Raw genomic sequence first — 16,001 nt, 5'->3', positions numbered from 1 at the left:
AGTGCAGGTCAGCCAATCAGAACAGAGTTCATTTATCTTATATCGGTCTTAAAGCCGCAGTATCCACTCCCTTAATTCGAAGGCATTCTCAGAGCTGGGTGAAAAGCATAAAAATGAACTGCTTTTAGGACAGAAGGCCATGCAAACATTGTAAGTGAACATCAAGTACAAATTTAAAATAAAAGAAAAACATAAGATACGGGCCTCTTGATGACTACCATATGCCTCAAATGTAAATAACGTTGGCAGAAAATAATGCACTTCGACCCGCAATCATGTCACACCAGGGGATTTCCACTTTGTTTTTAATACTTTGCAAAGCATGTGGCAACAATATTTAGCAATATACTCTCAGTTTTTCCTCCATATTATGCAGCCCCAGTGTAAACACACATTTCCATATTCAGGGCCATATTCAGTTTTCTTTGGTCCACAAATTCACCCTTTTATTTTTGCTTTTGTATGCTGTGTGTGTTTCTCCAGCCACATGTAGCGGGGTCTGAAGGACCAGCAGTGAGTGGTGTTGAGAGTGTTTGAGCTGGGTCGGGTCGGGTCGGTTCGCACTCACTGGGCTCTGTGCGTTCTCCTGCAGGGTGCGGTCACTGCAAGAAGATGAAGCCAGAATACGACTCTGCTGCTGAGGTCCTCAACAAGGATCCCAATGTGAGTCTTCCAGCGCTTCATCTCTTAAAGCAGCACCCAGCAGGATGGTGGGACAGAGGGTGTGCCTCACCGCCTTCCTGCTGTGTGTGTGTGTGTGTGTGGTGGGGTGCCTGCGTGTGTGTGTATGACTCCATATGTGCTCTTAATAAACAATTCCAAGCGCAAATCTGTTGCTTTGAGGTATGAACCAACCTCAAAAGCTGTTGGCATAATCCAGATGATTTCATTTTTGATCTACCATCGCACAGAATGGTTTAGTCCATCTTGAAACGGCTCGTTTTCACAGCGAGATCTCCACGGTCCGCTTTCACGCTCGCGCGTGTGGCCTGTTTGGTTTTTTGTGCTGTTTTTCTAAACCCCGCAGCATTACACCATGTGACTCCAGTCCCAGAACATCCCCCTTTGGTTGTGTCTCCTGCGTGTGTGCATGCCAAGGGGAATGTGCTTCTGATTAGCCGGATGCATCCAGCGGGCCAGCGATCCTCTCCAGAGCCGCTCTTCGGTTGGCCGAGTCACAGGAGGAACGGGACCGGATCGGTCATCTCCCCCCACTCCTCGTACACACCATCCCCGTGGGACGTTAGCTCGGCGCCGTCCAACACGACTCCCGCCCCTCCGCCAGGGCCCGCGCATGACCTAATGCAGCTCGCACGCACGCTCCCTACGCCCTCCGCTCTCCGGGGAGGGATGAGCTCACTTATGTTTCTCACGCGTGGCCGTGCATTCATCTGAAGAAGGAAGACCAGCCCCTTGTACCCGTTGCCTTTCTCCAAGCGTCTCCAAGCGGCATTTAAGCGTTTGTGTTAAAAAATAAATAAAAAAAAACATGCCGTGAAGGCCGTGTTTTTCGAGATGGCCAGCGATGCTGCAAGGTGCGTTTGTTCTCCTCTCCGTGTGCAATGCTCCGCCCGTGTTTTGCATGCACGGGTGCTCGTGCATTCTGTGTCCAGCCCAGCAGTGCAGGGTATCTGGGGTGCGGCTCTGACATTAGTGACAGTCCTAAGGTAGCTCAGGGTAGCCCTGAGGGTTCACTGGGTTGGTCTCATCTCACGACCTCATCCTCAGTTTTCCAACACGATCACGAGATTCATTGTTGCACTATGCGTCACCATGGCCACGACTTTTATTTGTATATTTTGTTTATTTTTGTTAAGCACGAACAGAAGGTGTAAATAAGCATGTCTGGTTTAAATGCACCTCTCAGGAGCTCACCTGACTGCCACCCTCGGGGTCGCTTGTGTCTCTACATCTGTTGTGACGCATCGTTCACTTTCCGCAATTAACATGCCAAATATGCCACCAGCATGCCAGACGTCACGCCGAGGCCGCGTGATAGCTCGAGAGTTTAGCGATCCGCGCGCGTGAGTTGAGCGTCAGCTGCTCGTCTCGTGCTGAAGGCAGAGGGGGCGGGGTCTCGCCTCGGATTACACGTCGCGGAGCTTCAACCGCGCGATGTGATCGATATTTAAACGGCACTTCGCTTTGTTCTCAAATTAGCGCAAATCTGCAATTGAAATGAAGCCTGGCTGATCGGTGGACGCGCTCTAAACCGATAGAAAGGTGCAGGTTGGCTGGAAGGTCGTTGAAAGTGATTTGTTCCCTAAAGCAAAATGAGGCTTGAAATGAGTTTCCCTCCCTTTTAGAGTTACTCTTCCACTCAGAGTTCATTTAAAGAGAGTAGTACATTATTATGAAACAAAGCCGTTCACATTCTTTCTGTGAAATCGGCTGTTATTTGAAAATTACTTTCTTTCATGCAAAGTCATGTTTTTTTGCTTATACTATTAAAAACAGCTGAAAAGCTACTTCCAAATATAATGCTTCTTATGGCATGTTCTTTTGTGTGCGTGCGTGTGCCTGCATGTCTGCGCGTTTGTGTTTGTCTGTGTGTGTCTGCATGTATTTGTGTGTGTGTGTGTGTGTGTTTGTCTGCGTGTGTGTATTTGTGTGTGTGTGTGCGTGTGTTTGTGTGTGTGTGTGTGCGTGTGTGTACGTGTACACATGGTCAGAGTCCAGGAGTGCTGGCAGCAGTAGACGCCACCATCCATAAGTCAGTGGCCGAGCGTTTCCGCATCTCCAGCTTCCCCACCGTGAAGTACTTTGAACAAGGCGAGGACAAGTACACCCTGCAGCAGCTCCGCACCAAAGACAAGATCATCGAGTGGCTGCACAAGTGAGTCCCCCACACACACACACACACACACACCCGTCCTGCTCCCCTCTCTGGGGGCTAATAGCTAATACCATGTACCATAACAGAGTTATGAGTCATCATTTGGATTATTTGTAGAGTCACATTTCTACAGGTATTTACGTTTACAGTTCCCATACCAGAGCTCCTCTGTGCGCACACACACACACACTCCAAGAAGTGCTGCCGAATGCCTCTGCTTGTGCAGAGATGTGCGTATATCTGCCGGGTTACACAGAAATGAATACGACCAGCTTTTCAGTGTCAGCTGTGTTTACGTTCCTCCTTCCAAGGCAGTAAAATTGCTCAGTAAATATCCAAGGGAGAGAAACTGGGGAGAAATGCAGTCAGCTTTTGTGAGCTATGCTACTTCCTGCTGCTCTGGGTTTGTGCCGGTGGCGTGTTCAGGTGAACGAAACCCCCCCCCCCCCCCCCCCACCTTGGCCCTCTTTCCACCCCCGGACATTTCTGAGCCAGTTCATCGCGGGGCCTGTGGAGACGTCGCCACGGTTATTCTGACTCGGTGACGGGTGCAGAAATGCCAGCTGCTTAGCTGTAAAAAAAAAAACCCCTGCAAACTGGCAAAATGAAACTTCTGATGTTGCTGCTGGACGGTCTGTTTCACTGCAGGGGCCATAACCGCCGTCTGGGTTTAGCTCTGTCCCTGTAGCTGTTGATGCTTTTTCGGCTGATTCTCCAGCTATCGGGCCTCTCGTGAGCCAGGGCTTACTCCGAGACGATTGGCCACAGTCAGCATGCACAGTTCCCGGGCCCCAGAGTTGTAGGGCCAGGGGCCCCCGGCTGCTGGATATGGCTGCTGTTCCACCTGTTTTCTCACCTTGTTTAGTTCTTTGTGCCGCTGCAGCCCTGTTTGTTTACATCTGTATTGTTTACTCCCACTGCGTAATAATCAGTACCGCTCACAGTCTCGTCTCTCAGCCCACAGGCCCCGCCTCCTCCCGAGCAGTCATGGGAGGAGAAGCCATCCAGCGTAAGTCACCTCGGGTCCGAGGACTTCAGGGAGGCCCTGAAGAAGAAGAAACACGCCCTGGTCATGTTCTATGCTCCCTGTAAGTGCTCTGCATCTATACACAGGACAGCCGGCACCATCGGAATCATTTTAATCTCATGTTTATGTGTAAATCCGTTAAGATTATTGTTCGGTTAACTTGCTATTTGAAGTTAAAATGATGAAACGTTGCACAGTGCAGCTTTTGGTGTGTAGATGAAGAGGGGCATAGTGTTCGGCAGTAACATCCTCTAAAGGTCTGGACCTCAGGCTCCGACCCGTCCTGTACCTTGTTAAGTTCACAGTGTGGTCGTGCTACATTAAAAGAGACCTGCAGATAGTGGCTTCAAAACCTTCATGCTGAAGTATTCAGAGAGTGCTTGTTTCCTCTACCAGAAGACCTCCAAATGCCAAAACAACTCATTGCTTTTGTTCCTTATTCCTGACTCGCACAAGTGTAGCTAGTGTCTGGTAAAGAACTAGTATAATCACACTTCAGTTAAACACCATTATACCCTCAGATAATGTGGTAATTGTTAAAAAAAAAAAGTGCCTCTCTGAAAATGATCTAACAGAATGTCTCCTGCTAAAATATTTCCTTCTTGCACTGGACGTGCACGTTGTCATAAATAATGAGCAGTATCCAAACGAGAGCCTTTTACCTCCTTGGTGGTCCTTTAATGCACCTTTTAGCTAACTTGATTAACATTGTAACAATATGCAGAAAGACTGTACTGAGTTCAGGTCATTTTTCCAACATATTATGTAATTTAGCATCGTGCATGTTATTGTTGTACAATACTATTAACCTTTTAAACGTAATGGAATATTGCAACAACTTATTTCAATATTAGCTAATTAGTATTTACAGCTATCTGTGTGTAGAATCCGCAAGACAAATTGCTGTCATTTAGATGGTTGGTGACTGAAATGATTATTGAGGTTATTTGAATCATCTCGTCACTGCTGCTGTAATGAATTAGCGTACTTAACGCACATCTGCTCTCGACGCTCTGCATGCTAATGCCGGCCGCTGCTCTCTGTTCGACTGCGCGATTGTGACGAGCTGGCGGAGTGACTGCGTGGAAGATAAAGATGTTGAGATGGTCTTATCACAGGGTGTTCTTGACCCACGAGGACCTGGTTGTCTTCGCCGTTCTGTATCCAAGAGACACAGTTGCCCTGCTTCACCGGGTGCTTCACGTCGGCTAGGATTCGAAGACACAATAAAAAAAAAAAGAGGGAGCGCGTTGGCTTGATGTGCTGCGTTTTCCGAATCTCATCTCGCTTGTGAGTGTAGGACAACTCGACGCCGTGCAGACGAAGGCAGCTTTTAGTCTCGGCCCTCCGGATCTGGGAGCAGACGGCGGGCGAGGCGGGAGAGGCGGGCAAGGCGGCCTCAGCGTCGGGCTCTGCCGACGTGGCGCTGGACGTCCGCCCAGCCACCTCTGCTTCCAGGGTAATGCCTGCGAGGGCTAACGAGAGGGTCAGCAGCGCTATGCACCATTATTCCTAATGGCTCCCGTGCGTCTGGAAGGATCCGTGCTGCTCACACACACGCACCTTTGTTGGGGGAGTCTTGGCACCATTACCTTCACTCCAGGTGTCTTTAGAAAAACCATCAACATCTGAAGCTGTGCTCCGTAGTTCTAATTTGAGAACTTAAATTACAGTGGTTGCGAACATCAAACAAGGCACGCTAGGACAATAGAGACTTAATAGGCATGCTTTATACTGAAGCTTTTTCTTAGCCCAGTTGCTGGGCTGTTTCACCTAAATGTTTTTATTTTTTGTATTAATAGCCAGGCCTCTTTCGAGAGGGAGAGCGAAAAACAAAAAAAGGTAGTTAGAGCACATCAGGTAAATGGGATTGGGGCTCTTTGGGCCCAGCTGGTCACCTGCTATGGAGGATCCACAGGCCACAAACATATAAATCTGACAGGGAGGCACCAGAATGGTTTCATCTGGAGGGCAATAAAGGAATTTATGACTCGCTGTAAAAATGAAGTGAGCCATCCCTAATGCCATGTAATTTTTTCATAGATGGACCATGACTGGGTGTAGATATAGGTGTATAGGTATGGGCATAAGGCTAGAGATGGGTGGATGGATGGATGGATAGATAAAGTACGCCCCTTTTCTGTACTCCCTCACTGCCTTTCCTCACTGCCACTGCCCTTGTGTTGTGGGATCAGTATTGATATTTTTGGCCTTCTGCGTATGGCAAGGCATGAGACAGCTTTGCTTTGAACCCTGGACCTAGCACAATGTGGTATGAAGTGAATGACACCAAGCTTTCCTCCCCAGGGTGCCCGCACTGCAAGAACGCTGTCCCCCACTTCGTGACAGCTGCTGAGCTTTTCAAAGAGGACCGTAAGGTAAGCCCGAACCCTGTCGGAGAAGCCTCCTCCTCCTCGGTAAGCCACAAGCTCAATTTGTGACAGTCGACCTTCCGGCTCTCTCGGGCATAATCAACCTTCTTTTGTCAGGTGCCATCTTCATACACCCTTGCTCTTTAATCATGCCTAATCTCCAGAACCTTCTCAAGGTCTACACTCTCGCAGGCTCGTCTCTGACGTCCCTTGCCATCACACTTCTGGTACATCATTTTAACCCTCTCCGCAAAACGCAGTCGTCTGTGTCCTCCTACATATGCTAAATGAACGTCTGCTGTTAATCAGTCTTATTTATGTTCAGGCTCTGCCACTTTTTTCCCCTCCCAAATCTCCTACCTCATTCACATGTTGGCATTGATCACCACACTATGGTTTCTGCTTCTCGTTGACACTTGAACTCTCCCAGGCTCCCTGGCAGATACCCGCCGGTGTCTGGGGGAGTGGAGAGGATTCGTCTTAAAAAGCCATGAGAACATTTCATTTGTCTTCCCAGACCGCAGACGTTCATCACTGGCCACGAAACCGAGAGGCTGAATTGTTGTTTGCAAAACGGCTTAGATGCGCCACGCGTAACGTCGGCCGTCCTTAATCTTCCACCAGCTCTCACGTTTGCACGTGACCGTTATTCAAATGAAGGGAATTTGGAAATTCATCTCGCCAAGGATGCAGTGAAGCTGGTTGCTTTAACCTTCGTTTCCAGTGAGCGCCCTGACGGCTCCGTCTGATTCCGTGAGCCTTTGAAAAGCAGATTATATGCAGTGTTCATCTGAAGGTCTGAGACGCTGTTCAGAAAACGTGTACTAAAAGCTCCATCTGCTGGTGCAATGATATTGAACAGCTGTTAAGTTTAAATCAATATTTTGATTTCTTGAATCCATTATATGTCTGCTAGCTGAAGCAACCTGGGGGGGTTACTGTGTGTCTACTGATCCTTCTCTTTGGCACCCCCTTCCTTGGGGGGTGGAGTCGTGCCAAGAGCATTTCAAGGCTGGATTGGTAGAACAGGGCTCAAGCCTCTGTGATTGAGAGCCGAGAGAGTCCTCATATTCGCGGAGGAATTGCCTTTAATTAATTGCACTTAATTAAATCAAGCCAGGCTGGGTGGAGGTTCATCGCAGCGCTGCTGCCCCGTATAACTGCCGGATTCCAGCCTTCGTCTCCGTGCTGCCCGTGTCGCGCTAGGACCGTGCGCTGGTACATGCGGTTGAGCGTCCTGCCGGTTGCCGAGGCCTGGCTTTCCGTTCTCCCACTTCGTAATCCAGACCCTCTGTGCTCAGTGAAGATCTGTCGGTTAGCGGGGCTCTGCCAACATAGTGTATCTTCGTTAAATCTGAGGGGATACGTTGAAAGTCGACAAGGAAGGCTTTGTCCGAGCCCAGCCTTTTTAATCCCCCACCAACTGATGTGAATATGAGGAAAATACATTGGTGGCTTAGCTCTTTTAAAAGCTTTTTTGTTGCTGTAGTAATGAGTCGGCTGCATATTTAGTCATGTACATCAAGCTAGTTAATTACCTGTGTGAGCCACGATTGTTCGTTTTCTTAAGGCCGCTAATTAGTAGCTGAAGTAGATTCCAGGATTATTCGTTAATGGCTCCCTAACCAGAATAATTTGAAACCACTGCCAGAATATCTCCTCTTAGTGTCTGACCCTACCACTGACCCCGAGCTCCTACCCTTGTTGCTCAAGTGCATCTCTCTGACGGTTCTTGACCCTACACTCACCAGCCACCTGCTTAGGTACATCTGTCCAATTTGCTCATTAATGCAAATGTCGAATCAGCCAATCACATGGCAGCAACTCTGCTGCAGTTCAAACTGAACATCAGAATGGGGAAGAAAGGTGATTTTAAGTGAATTTGAACGTGGCATGGTTGTTGGTGCCAGATGGGCTGGTCTCAGTATTTCAGAAACTGCTGATCTACTGGGATTTTCCCGCATAACCATCTCTAGGGTTTACAGAGAATCGTCCAGAAAAGAGAAAATATCCAGTGAGCGACAGTTCTGTGGGTGCAAATGCACAAGTGGAAACTTGAGGTGGATGGGCTACAGCAGCAGAAGACCACACCGGGTCCCACTCCTCTCAGTTAAGAACATGAATCTGAGGCTACAATTCGCACTGGCTCACCAAAATTGCACAATAGAAGATTAGAAAAATGTTGCCTGGTCTGATGAGTCTCGATTTCTGCTACGAAATTCGAATGGGCGCGTCAGAATTTGGCGTCAACAACATGAAAGCATGGATGCATCCTGCCTTGTATCAACGGTTCAGGCTGGTGGTGGTGGTGCAATGGTGTGGGGGATATTTTCCTGACACACTTTGGGCCCGTTAGTACCAAATGGACCAGACTCTCTGAGGAATGTTTCTAGTACCTTGTTGAATCTACACCACGAAGGATTAAGGCAGTTCTGAAGGTAAAAGGGGGCCCAACCCTGTACTAGCAAGGTGTACCTAACAAAGTGGCTGGTGAGTGTATTTCACCTTTAATGTCCCACTGCCCTGTACCTACATCTGTACATGAATATCGAGCAGGACCTGTGAATATATGGGAGCTTGACTTTCCATTTCGGCTGTACTGAAATAGGGTCTCAAATGACCTCCAAGGATCCACCTAAAGGAAGATAGGAAATATGTTTACACTAGGGATGCAAATTATCGATTAATTCATTAATCGTTAGTTGATTGATCTTATCGATCGACTTTCGATTAATCGATAAGCGGCGTTTTTCACCTGAATTTCAGTGTTTCAATAGGGCCTTTAAAAATATCAGCTAAATGGTTCACTTTGTTCAAAAAGTATATATTATATTATGATAAGTATATTGTATTATATATTGCTCAAGTAATTGCATTAGGAAATTTTTATGGTATAACAAAATACATTCTTTCATTTAAAAAGGAATAAATTAAGGACTGGCTCCGTTCTTGCATTTGAAACATTAGACATTAGACAAAAAAAAGAAATTAAATAGAGAGCCAAACAGAATATTATTGAGCCTATGCTTGGACAATGTTTCTAGCGTTGTAGTGAACACACGCTGTAACACGACCGGAGAGTGCCCAAGTCTCCACAACATCATTGAGCTTGTCAGCTAAATTGTCAGCGGTGTGTCTATCCGACATGTTCGTCGTAATCAGCACTGCAGATTTTAGCTGCCAGTTCTCGTCAGCATAGGCGGAGCCAAAGCAGGGGCCGGGGTGGCACTGGACCCCCCTGAATTCTGATTGGCCACCCCAAGTGCCCCCCCAGATGACTGACATGTCACCGCATCGCACATCTTGTTGAGAGCCTGTTGCGTTTTGTAATCGGTAATAATACTCAATGCTCAATTTCATTTAGCACATGCAAGCAGCAGGCACGACAGAGAAATTTTTTCAAACAAACGTGTTGTGCGGAATTCCGACTCCCCTCGTTTGCACACGCATAAAGACGCTACAGATGATATTCGGGAGGTACAGTGATTATAACTTAGTTCATTGAGCACACTAGTTTTGTCCTAACTAGATATTTAGACATAATACTGCTGTAATACTGCGATGTCGTGATCCGAGGTGAACTTCGGTATAGCCAGTGTGTATTTTATTTAAAATAATTAACACCTTTGAGCCAATGTGGCTTTGGACATAGATAATGCAGTTTGCTGTGATGGATAATTAAAACCTAGCTCTTATTTATGCATAGAAACATAAATCGATAATATAATCTGTAGCGTCTTTATGCGGATAAACGAGGGTTGTCGGAATGCCCCACAACACCGGCTGAAAGCAAAAAGTGTCGTGAAATGCTACAGGCACCGTTCAGAAACTGATCAGGGGTGAGTTTCCCAAAACGTTCTTAGCGCTAAGTAGGCTACTTCGTAACCTCGTACATTTCATACGAGGTTACGAAGTACTAGCGCTAAGAACGTTTTGGGAAACTCACCCCAGTTCAGTTAAATGTGTTCAGTTCAGTAGATATATGCGGCTTTTAGCCCGGTGCAGCTTATAAAACATTTTCCTTTTTTTTTTTAACTCTGTAGGTGTGGGTAATAGAATGAATTATATTATAAATAAATAGTAAAAAAAAGACACTTTTCTAGGAAAAATAATATTATACTACACATTACATCTACAGTGGTTTCTTTGCCCCGACTTAGGTTTGTGTGACCGTGTCAGTGATGTAAGTTACTGAAATGTACTCGTGCAATTAATTATTTCAAAAACAGTCACTCACTGATCGAGGGAATGCTGAAAGCAGCTTTCCTATTTGGTATATTTGGATTGTAAGATATGCCAGAAGTAGCACATCTGTGTTTTTACTTTTACATGTTGTACATTTTGCACATTGTTAAAAAACTGCAAATTTCATACACAAATCTGATCTCCTGCGTGCTTAAGATGTACTTGATATGAAAAGTATAACATTTACAGATTTTGATTGCAATTGAATGCTTTTCTTAAATATACATTGTCATAGTCTATGGACCCCCTAAAATAGCTTTGGCCACCCTCTGGCCACCCCAAGGATAAAAGTCTAGCTCCGCCACTGCTCGTCAGTGTAGTGGCACGTCACGGTAATGTAACTTTCTGTTGTTAGAGCCGTCCAACAATCTGTTGTAAGTGCTACAGCAGTAGCAGTAGCTAGCTTTGTTTTTAGCTCACTCTTCTTTATTCGTAGCGAGCTTCGAAAACGCTCGCCTTCCAAGTGTAGCTGTGATTTTAGGTTGACCAGGTGCAGTGGTGATATGCAGGACAGCTGCACGGTGTTCAAATGATAATTGAGTGAGCTAGTGGAATTGTTGTACTTCAATACAGCATTACACAGAGAATATTTGACTTCTTTGCCTAAATTAACAATGTTGAAATTGTAGCGAGTACTACTCCTCGCCGCGAATTCCCTAACAGACAGGCACTTGGTCCTAAGTGACACTGGGGGAGCGGAGAGAGAACGGTGCTATTGTTTGAGTTGCGTGGAAAATAAAGTTTCCCTCATCGGGATTTTCTGGATTACGCAGTTTCTGTCTTGTTTCCCGAACCCGCTTCAAAATGGTCCCACACCGCACGTCTTTTCGCCCGCTTCATTTTATTTTCCACTCTGGTCTTTCGCGACACGTGTTCACTTCTCGTTCTTACGCTCTGTTCAAGTTACTACAGTAGCGCGCTCTAACGATTAATCGTGATTAATACATTTTGATCGACTAACCTCTTGATCGACAATTAATCGAAAGTCGATTAATCATTTGCATCCCTAGTTTACACCCCGAGTGAAGAAACCAGGCTGCTTCCTACTTCAAAGTGCATTACTAAAACATTGTAATCTCATCAACGTCCTTTAGATGTTTAATTCTCTGATTGGGAATATGCGCATAGTTTTGCCAGATTAGTTTGTGTTGTTAAGATGGAGCTGCGCTGTGATGATGCAGTCATTCACATTCGGTTGCTATGACTATAAATGTTTAATAGCTGAGCTGCAGGCGTCCTCTCTGTTGTCATTCATGACTGACTGGCTACAACTTTCAAATGGTGACAAGAGCAAAATGCAGCATTGTATTGTGAAATGGTTTTTTTTTTCTGAAACAAAGGACACATAGCTGTTATTTGTCAGCTGGTATTTTACTAATTTGTACTTCACACTTATTAGTGCTATACAGAACACACTTGCCTCGCCTAATTGTTATAAACATGCCAACTCATTTGCTTTTCTGCTTATCGTGATTTATTCACCCCCTCCCCATGCCATAACTAGAAATGCTACTTTTTAAACCTTAGAGAAAATAAAATCAACAAACAAGCTACGTTTTGGATACAGAAAGAAGATGTTTAGATGAATGTTTAGATGTTTCCACTTTACACTATGCGTTAAATAAAGAGCTTGGACACTTACACTTATTGGACTCAACAGTTTGGTTGGATTTGAGGAGAAACTGAAATTTGAAACACCTGCTTAGTTTTCCCCACAAATTAACTTGAGGGGAATTTACAGCATTACCCAAGCTGCCTTGTGATAGCAGCGTCTTTGCCACATGCCACGTGTGTGATTGGTGGATCTGTCCGCTCTCCATGTGGAGAGTAAATCATCTCCTGATCCCTTGCATCTTATCGGGGGCCTTAGGAGAATAAACAGTCGAACCGTGAGCAGACAGCTCAGTGCCTCACCACAGTGGCTACACTTTACATGCAGGTGTTGTGTAACCTTTCGCAAATAAGGGTTACCTTCCTGTGCTTAATTCAGAAAATTGTCTGGTACCTGGGGATGGATGGGGAGAAGGGAGAAGGGACTTTGTTTATAGGCTTTACTTTCACTCTTTGCTCTTTTCGTGTCACCTTGCAGATTGCGTACGCAGCCGTGGACTGCACCAAAGGACAGAACCATGAGCTGTGTAAGCAGGAAAGTGTGGAAGGCTACCCGACCTTTAATTACTACAATTACGGCAAGTTCGTTGAGAAATACAACGGAGAGAGAGGGGTGAGTCCTCCCGCGTTCGAAGAAGTGCAAATGTTGATCACGGCAAACGTGTTTGCCGTGATCCCACTGAGTAGAGCGCTGTTGTACTCTCTCTAATTCGTTTGTCTCCATGAACCCTCTGCAGGAGGCTGGCTTCACGGGTTTCATGAGAACCCTTAGAGGAAGGGACCAAGAGAAGGTGGGAAAGCGAAAGGAGGAGCTCTAAGTGTGTGGGTGTGGCCATAACATGGGCGGAGCCTGTCATTGCACTGTGACCTGGGCAGGGACCTTCTAGCACTGATGGCACACACTTGAACTCCTCAGCTTAAAGGAGGATCTTTTTTTATTCAGCCGTGCCCTTATGTTTGTAATACCATTGTACAACCGTGAGACCACTTGAGACTTTGCTTTGTTTTCTTCATAAAATTTTGTGACAAGGATAATTGCTCCCAGATACTGTGACTGCAGTTAATGAAACTACATTTTTAAATCTATGCAATACTGCACAGTCATCCCTGGATCTTCATGATGGGTGGCTTCTGTGTGGAGAGGACACTTCAGCCAGCCGCTCCTGTGTAAGACACCCAGACCTTCTTCACCAGTCTCCACAATTGCCAAAACGCATCTTGTGAAGAGGAACCGTCCATGTAAAATTACATCTTCAGATATTTTTTTACAGAAAGTTATTTGTCATCTTGGTCTTCAGAAAGACAACAGAAGATGAGGAACACATGGCTCAAATATGTGGCAGTGTGTGTGAAGAAATGTAATCCTGGTGGTGCTGTGCACCTGAGGCTGGATCAGTAAATTGCTGGAACCAAAATACAGCAGAGCTTATAAATTGTATTTTGAGGTTGTCGGCTTCTGTATTCCTGGTCTTGACGTGTTGTGTTGTCAGCTGTGGTCAAATAAAATACTAAACAAAACTGGAAAATGCCAAAAAAGTATAGTTTAGCTGTTCATGATGATCTGGGTTCCACAAGTTACTTCAGTTGAATCGTTTGATAACACTGATCGCTTTCAGACATTTCATCTCTGAATTTTCATCCTCCATACATGTCTACCAGCAAATCACGAAGAGCTCTAAAATAAAAATGAAACTCCAGTACTGACCAAATACGAAGCTTCATCTAGCTGCTTCATGGTAATACTTCATATTACCTGAACATTCAGGTGTCATTATCATTACCTCGCCCCCAATGAAAAACCCAGTTTATGAAACACTCCAGTCCCATATCAACTAGAACTACTCAAGGTATTGTTAACAATAAGAACCATAATAAAAAAAATCTCACCAAGTATGTATTTATATTGGGGGGGGGGGGGGGGGGGGGTTGGAGAGGCATTCAGGTTAATATGTGTGCTAGTATTTTTCCCCTGAATTGCTGCTATAAACATGGCTGCCCTGACAGCAGACTGGGACATAACCCCTGCGGTCATCATAACCACTTAGGAGAGTTTGGACCATCTGGGTAGTTTACAAAGCTCAAATACCATCTTAAACCTTCACATCCTCTCACCCTTGTTATCGTCATGCAATATTCATCCTGTGCTCAAGTTTTAATTGGATAGTCTGCTGTTAATGAGGGGACAGGGAGAAAAAATGTTTAGTCATCAGAATGGCACGTCTAATGTGGGCCTGAAGGTGTAAGAGGCACTCTGCTAGACCTGAGCACTCTTACTGACACCAGAACCATTATCTTACCGTGGTAAAAGCTCCCAGCTCAAGACGGCATACATATTTAACAGGCTTATCTGCTGCAGAGCTCTTTATTATCCAACACTTTGATTCTTTTCATTATGAATAAAGTTTTTCAGGGATAGCGAAATACAATTAAAGGGAGCTAGCATGGCATGCATCGTGATTTGCATATCAGCTTTGTATTCAGAGCTTGCATCACTGAATTCTGAAATGTTTACATTCGTCTTTGCGAGCCGGCACAAAACGCGTTAACAGGATTCAGTTATGTTGCAAAAAATAAAAAATTGGCAGAATTGAGTGAGCTAAGGAAAGCTGAAGATGTCTGCTTTGCGCATGGTGGTGGTTTCAGGATCGGATCCGTGTGATCAGGAGCACAGTTCTTGGGTCAGTTATCATCCAGACAGTCTTACTCCATTTGTTGTTAGAGGAAGATAAAGACATCTTGTATGAACATCAGTCCTGTCATACAAGTGAAAAGCACCACTTGTCAGAATATAAAGGAAACTTTAGAAAAATGTTCTAACTTCACTACAAAATATTTGTTCTGTGTAATGTAGTAATTTAGTGGTCCAGAGGTATTTGTTCCAAAGTAGTGTTCTGTTCTGAAGGCAATCCTACTTTGTCTTAATCCCAAAGGTTTCTATATTCTGGGGAACTATCACATTGATGCCAAGAAGTCACTTTTGCCTTTATTGATTTAATTTCCCAGCTGTATGTACAGTTCCCCCCCATGAATGTGCATATTGCAAAATAAAAAACCTACATTATTTTAGCTGTGTTCTTTGTATAGACTGAATATATTGGGAGCCTTGGTTTTTATTTCCAGTTCAATGTTTGTTTTTGACAAAGAAGAATTACCAATGCAGCAGAGACAGAATAGACTCCATATACTCTTCACAGTACAAACAGAAATAATTTTGAAGTGACCATTTTCTCATATCCAGCTTCTTGCTGACCAACAATAGATTTACTTCCTTGAGGCAATAAACAACCAGCTCCAGCATCTTTGCTGTTGTCCTATAGACTGTTTGTGATTTATCTGCCTTAGAAATCCCTGCTGCTTCATCCCTACAGGATGTTGTGCAATTTTTATCACTAAACCATGTCATGATGATGATGATGATGATGCACATCAACAAACAGTACAATACAGCCCTGATTTAACAGTACAGCCCTAGTTAAACAGTACAGCCCTGATTTAACAGTACAGCCCTAGTTAAACAGTACAGCCCTAGTTAAACAGTACAGCCCTAGTTAAACAGTACAGCCCTGGTTAAACAGCACAGCCCTGGTTAAACAGCACAGCCCTGGTTAAACAGCACAGCCCTGGTTAAACAGCACAGCCCTGATTTAACAGTACAGCCCTGGTTAAACAGTACAGCCCTGGTTAAACAGTACAGCCCTGGTTAAACAGTACAGCCCTGGTTAAACAGTACAGCCCTGGTTAAACAGTACAGCCCTGGTTAAACAGTACAGCCCTGGTTAAACAGTACAGCCCTGGTTAAACAGTACAGCCCTGATTTAAGAGTACAGCCCTGGTTAAACAGCATAGCCCTGCTTCAACAGTACAGCCCTGGTTAAGATGAAGAGATGGTTACGTCACTACTGTCGATATG

At 45.1% G+C, this 16,001-nt stretch overlaps 1 protein-coding gene across 1 annotated transcript in view; it reads left to right on the top strand.

Moving 5' to 3' along the window:
* The window catches only part of pdia5 (protein disulfide isomerase family A, member 5), a 41,746-nt gene extending 27,738 nt beyond the window's left edge, over nt 1-14,008 (top strand). Inside the window, exons 12-17 of the mRNA XM_077001766.1 lie at nt 593-663; nt 2,673-2,836; nt 3,794-3,924; nt 6,171-6,241; nt 12,570-12,704; nt 12,829-14,008. Of these exons, the coding sequence (XP_076857881.1) occupies nt 593-663; nt 2,673-2,836; nt 3,794-3,924; nt 6,171-6,241; nt 12,570-12,704; nt 12,829-12,909 (653 nt within the window). The 3' untranslated portion in view covers nt 12,910-14,008. The remainder of the gene's footprint in view (nt 1-592; nt 664-2,672; nt 2,837-3,793; nt 3,925-6,170; nt 6,242-12,569; nt 12,705-12,828) is intronic.
* Nucleotides 14,009-16,001: the final 1,993 nt, after the last annotated feature.

Source organism: Brachyhypopomus gauderio, chromosome 4 (genome assembly GCF_052324685.1).
Source record: "Brachyhypopomus gauderio isolate BG-103 chromosome 4, BGAUD_0.2, whole genome shotgun sequence".
NCBI lineage: Eukaryota > Metazoa > Chordata > Actinopteri > Gymnotiformes > Hypopomidae > Brachyhypopomus > Brachyhypopomus gauderio.
Note: the sequence above shows the minus strand (reverse complement) of the source record. Positions and strands in the feature narration are given on the sequence as shown.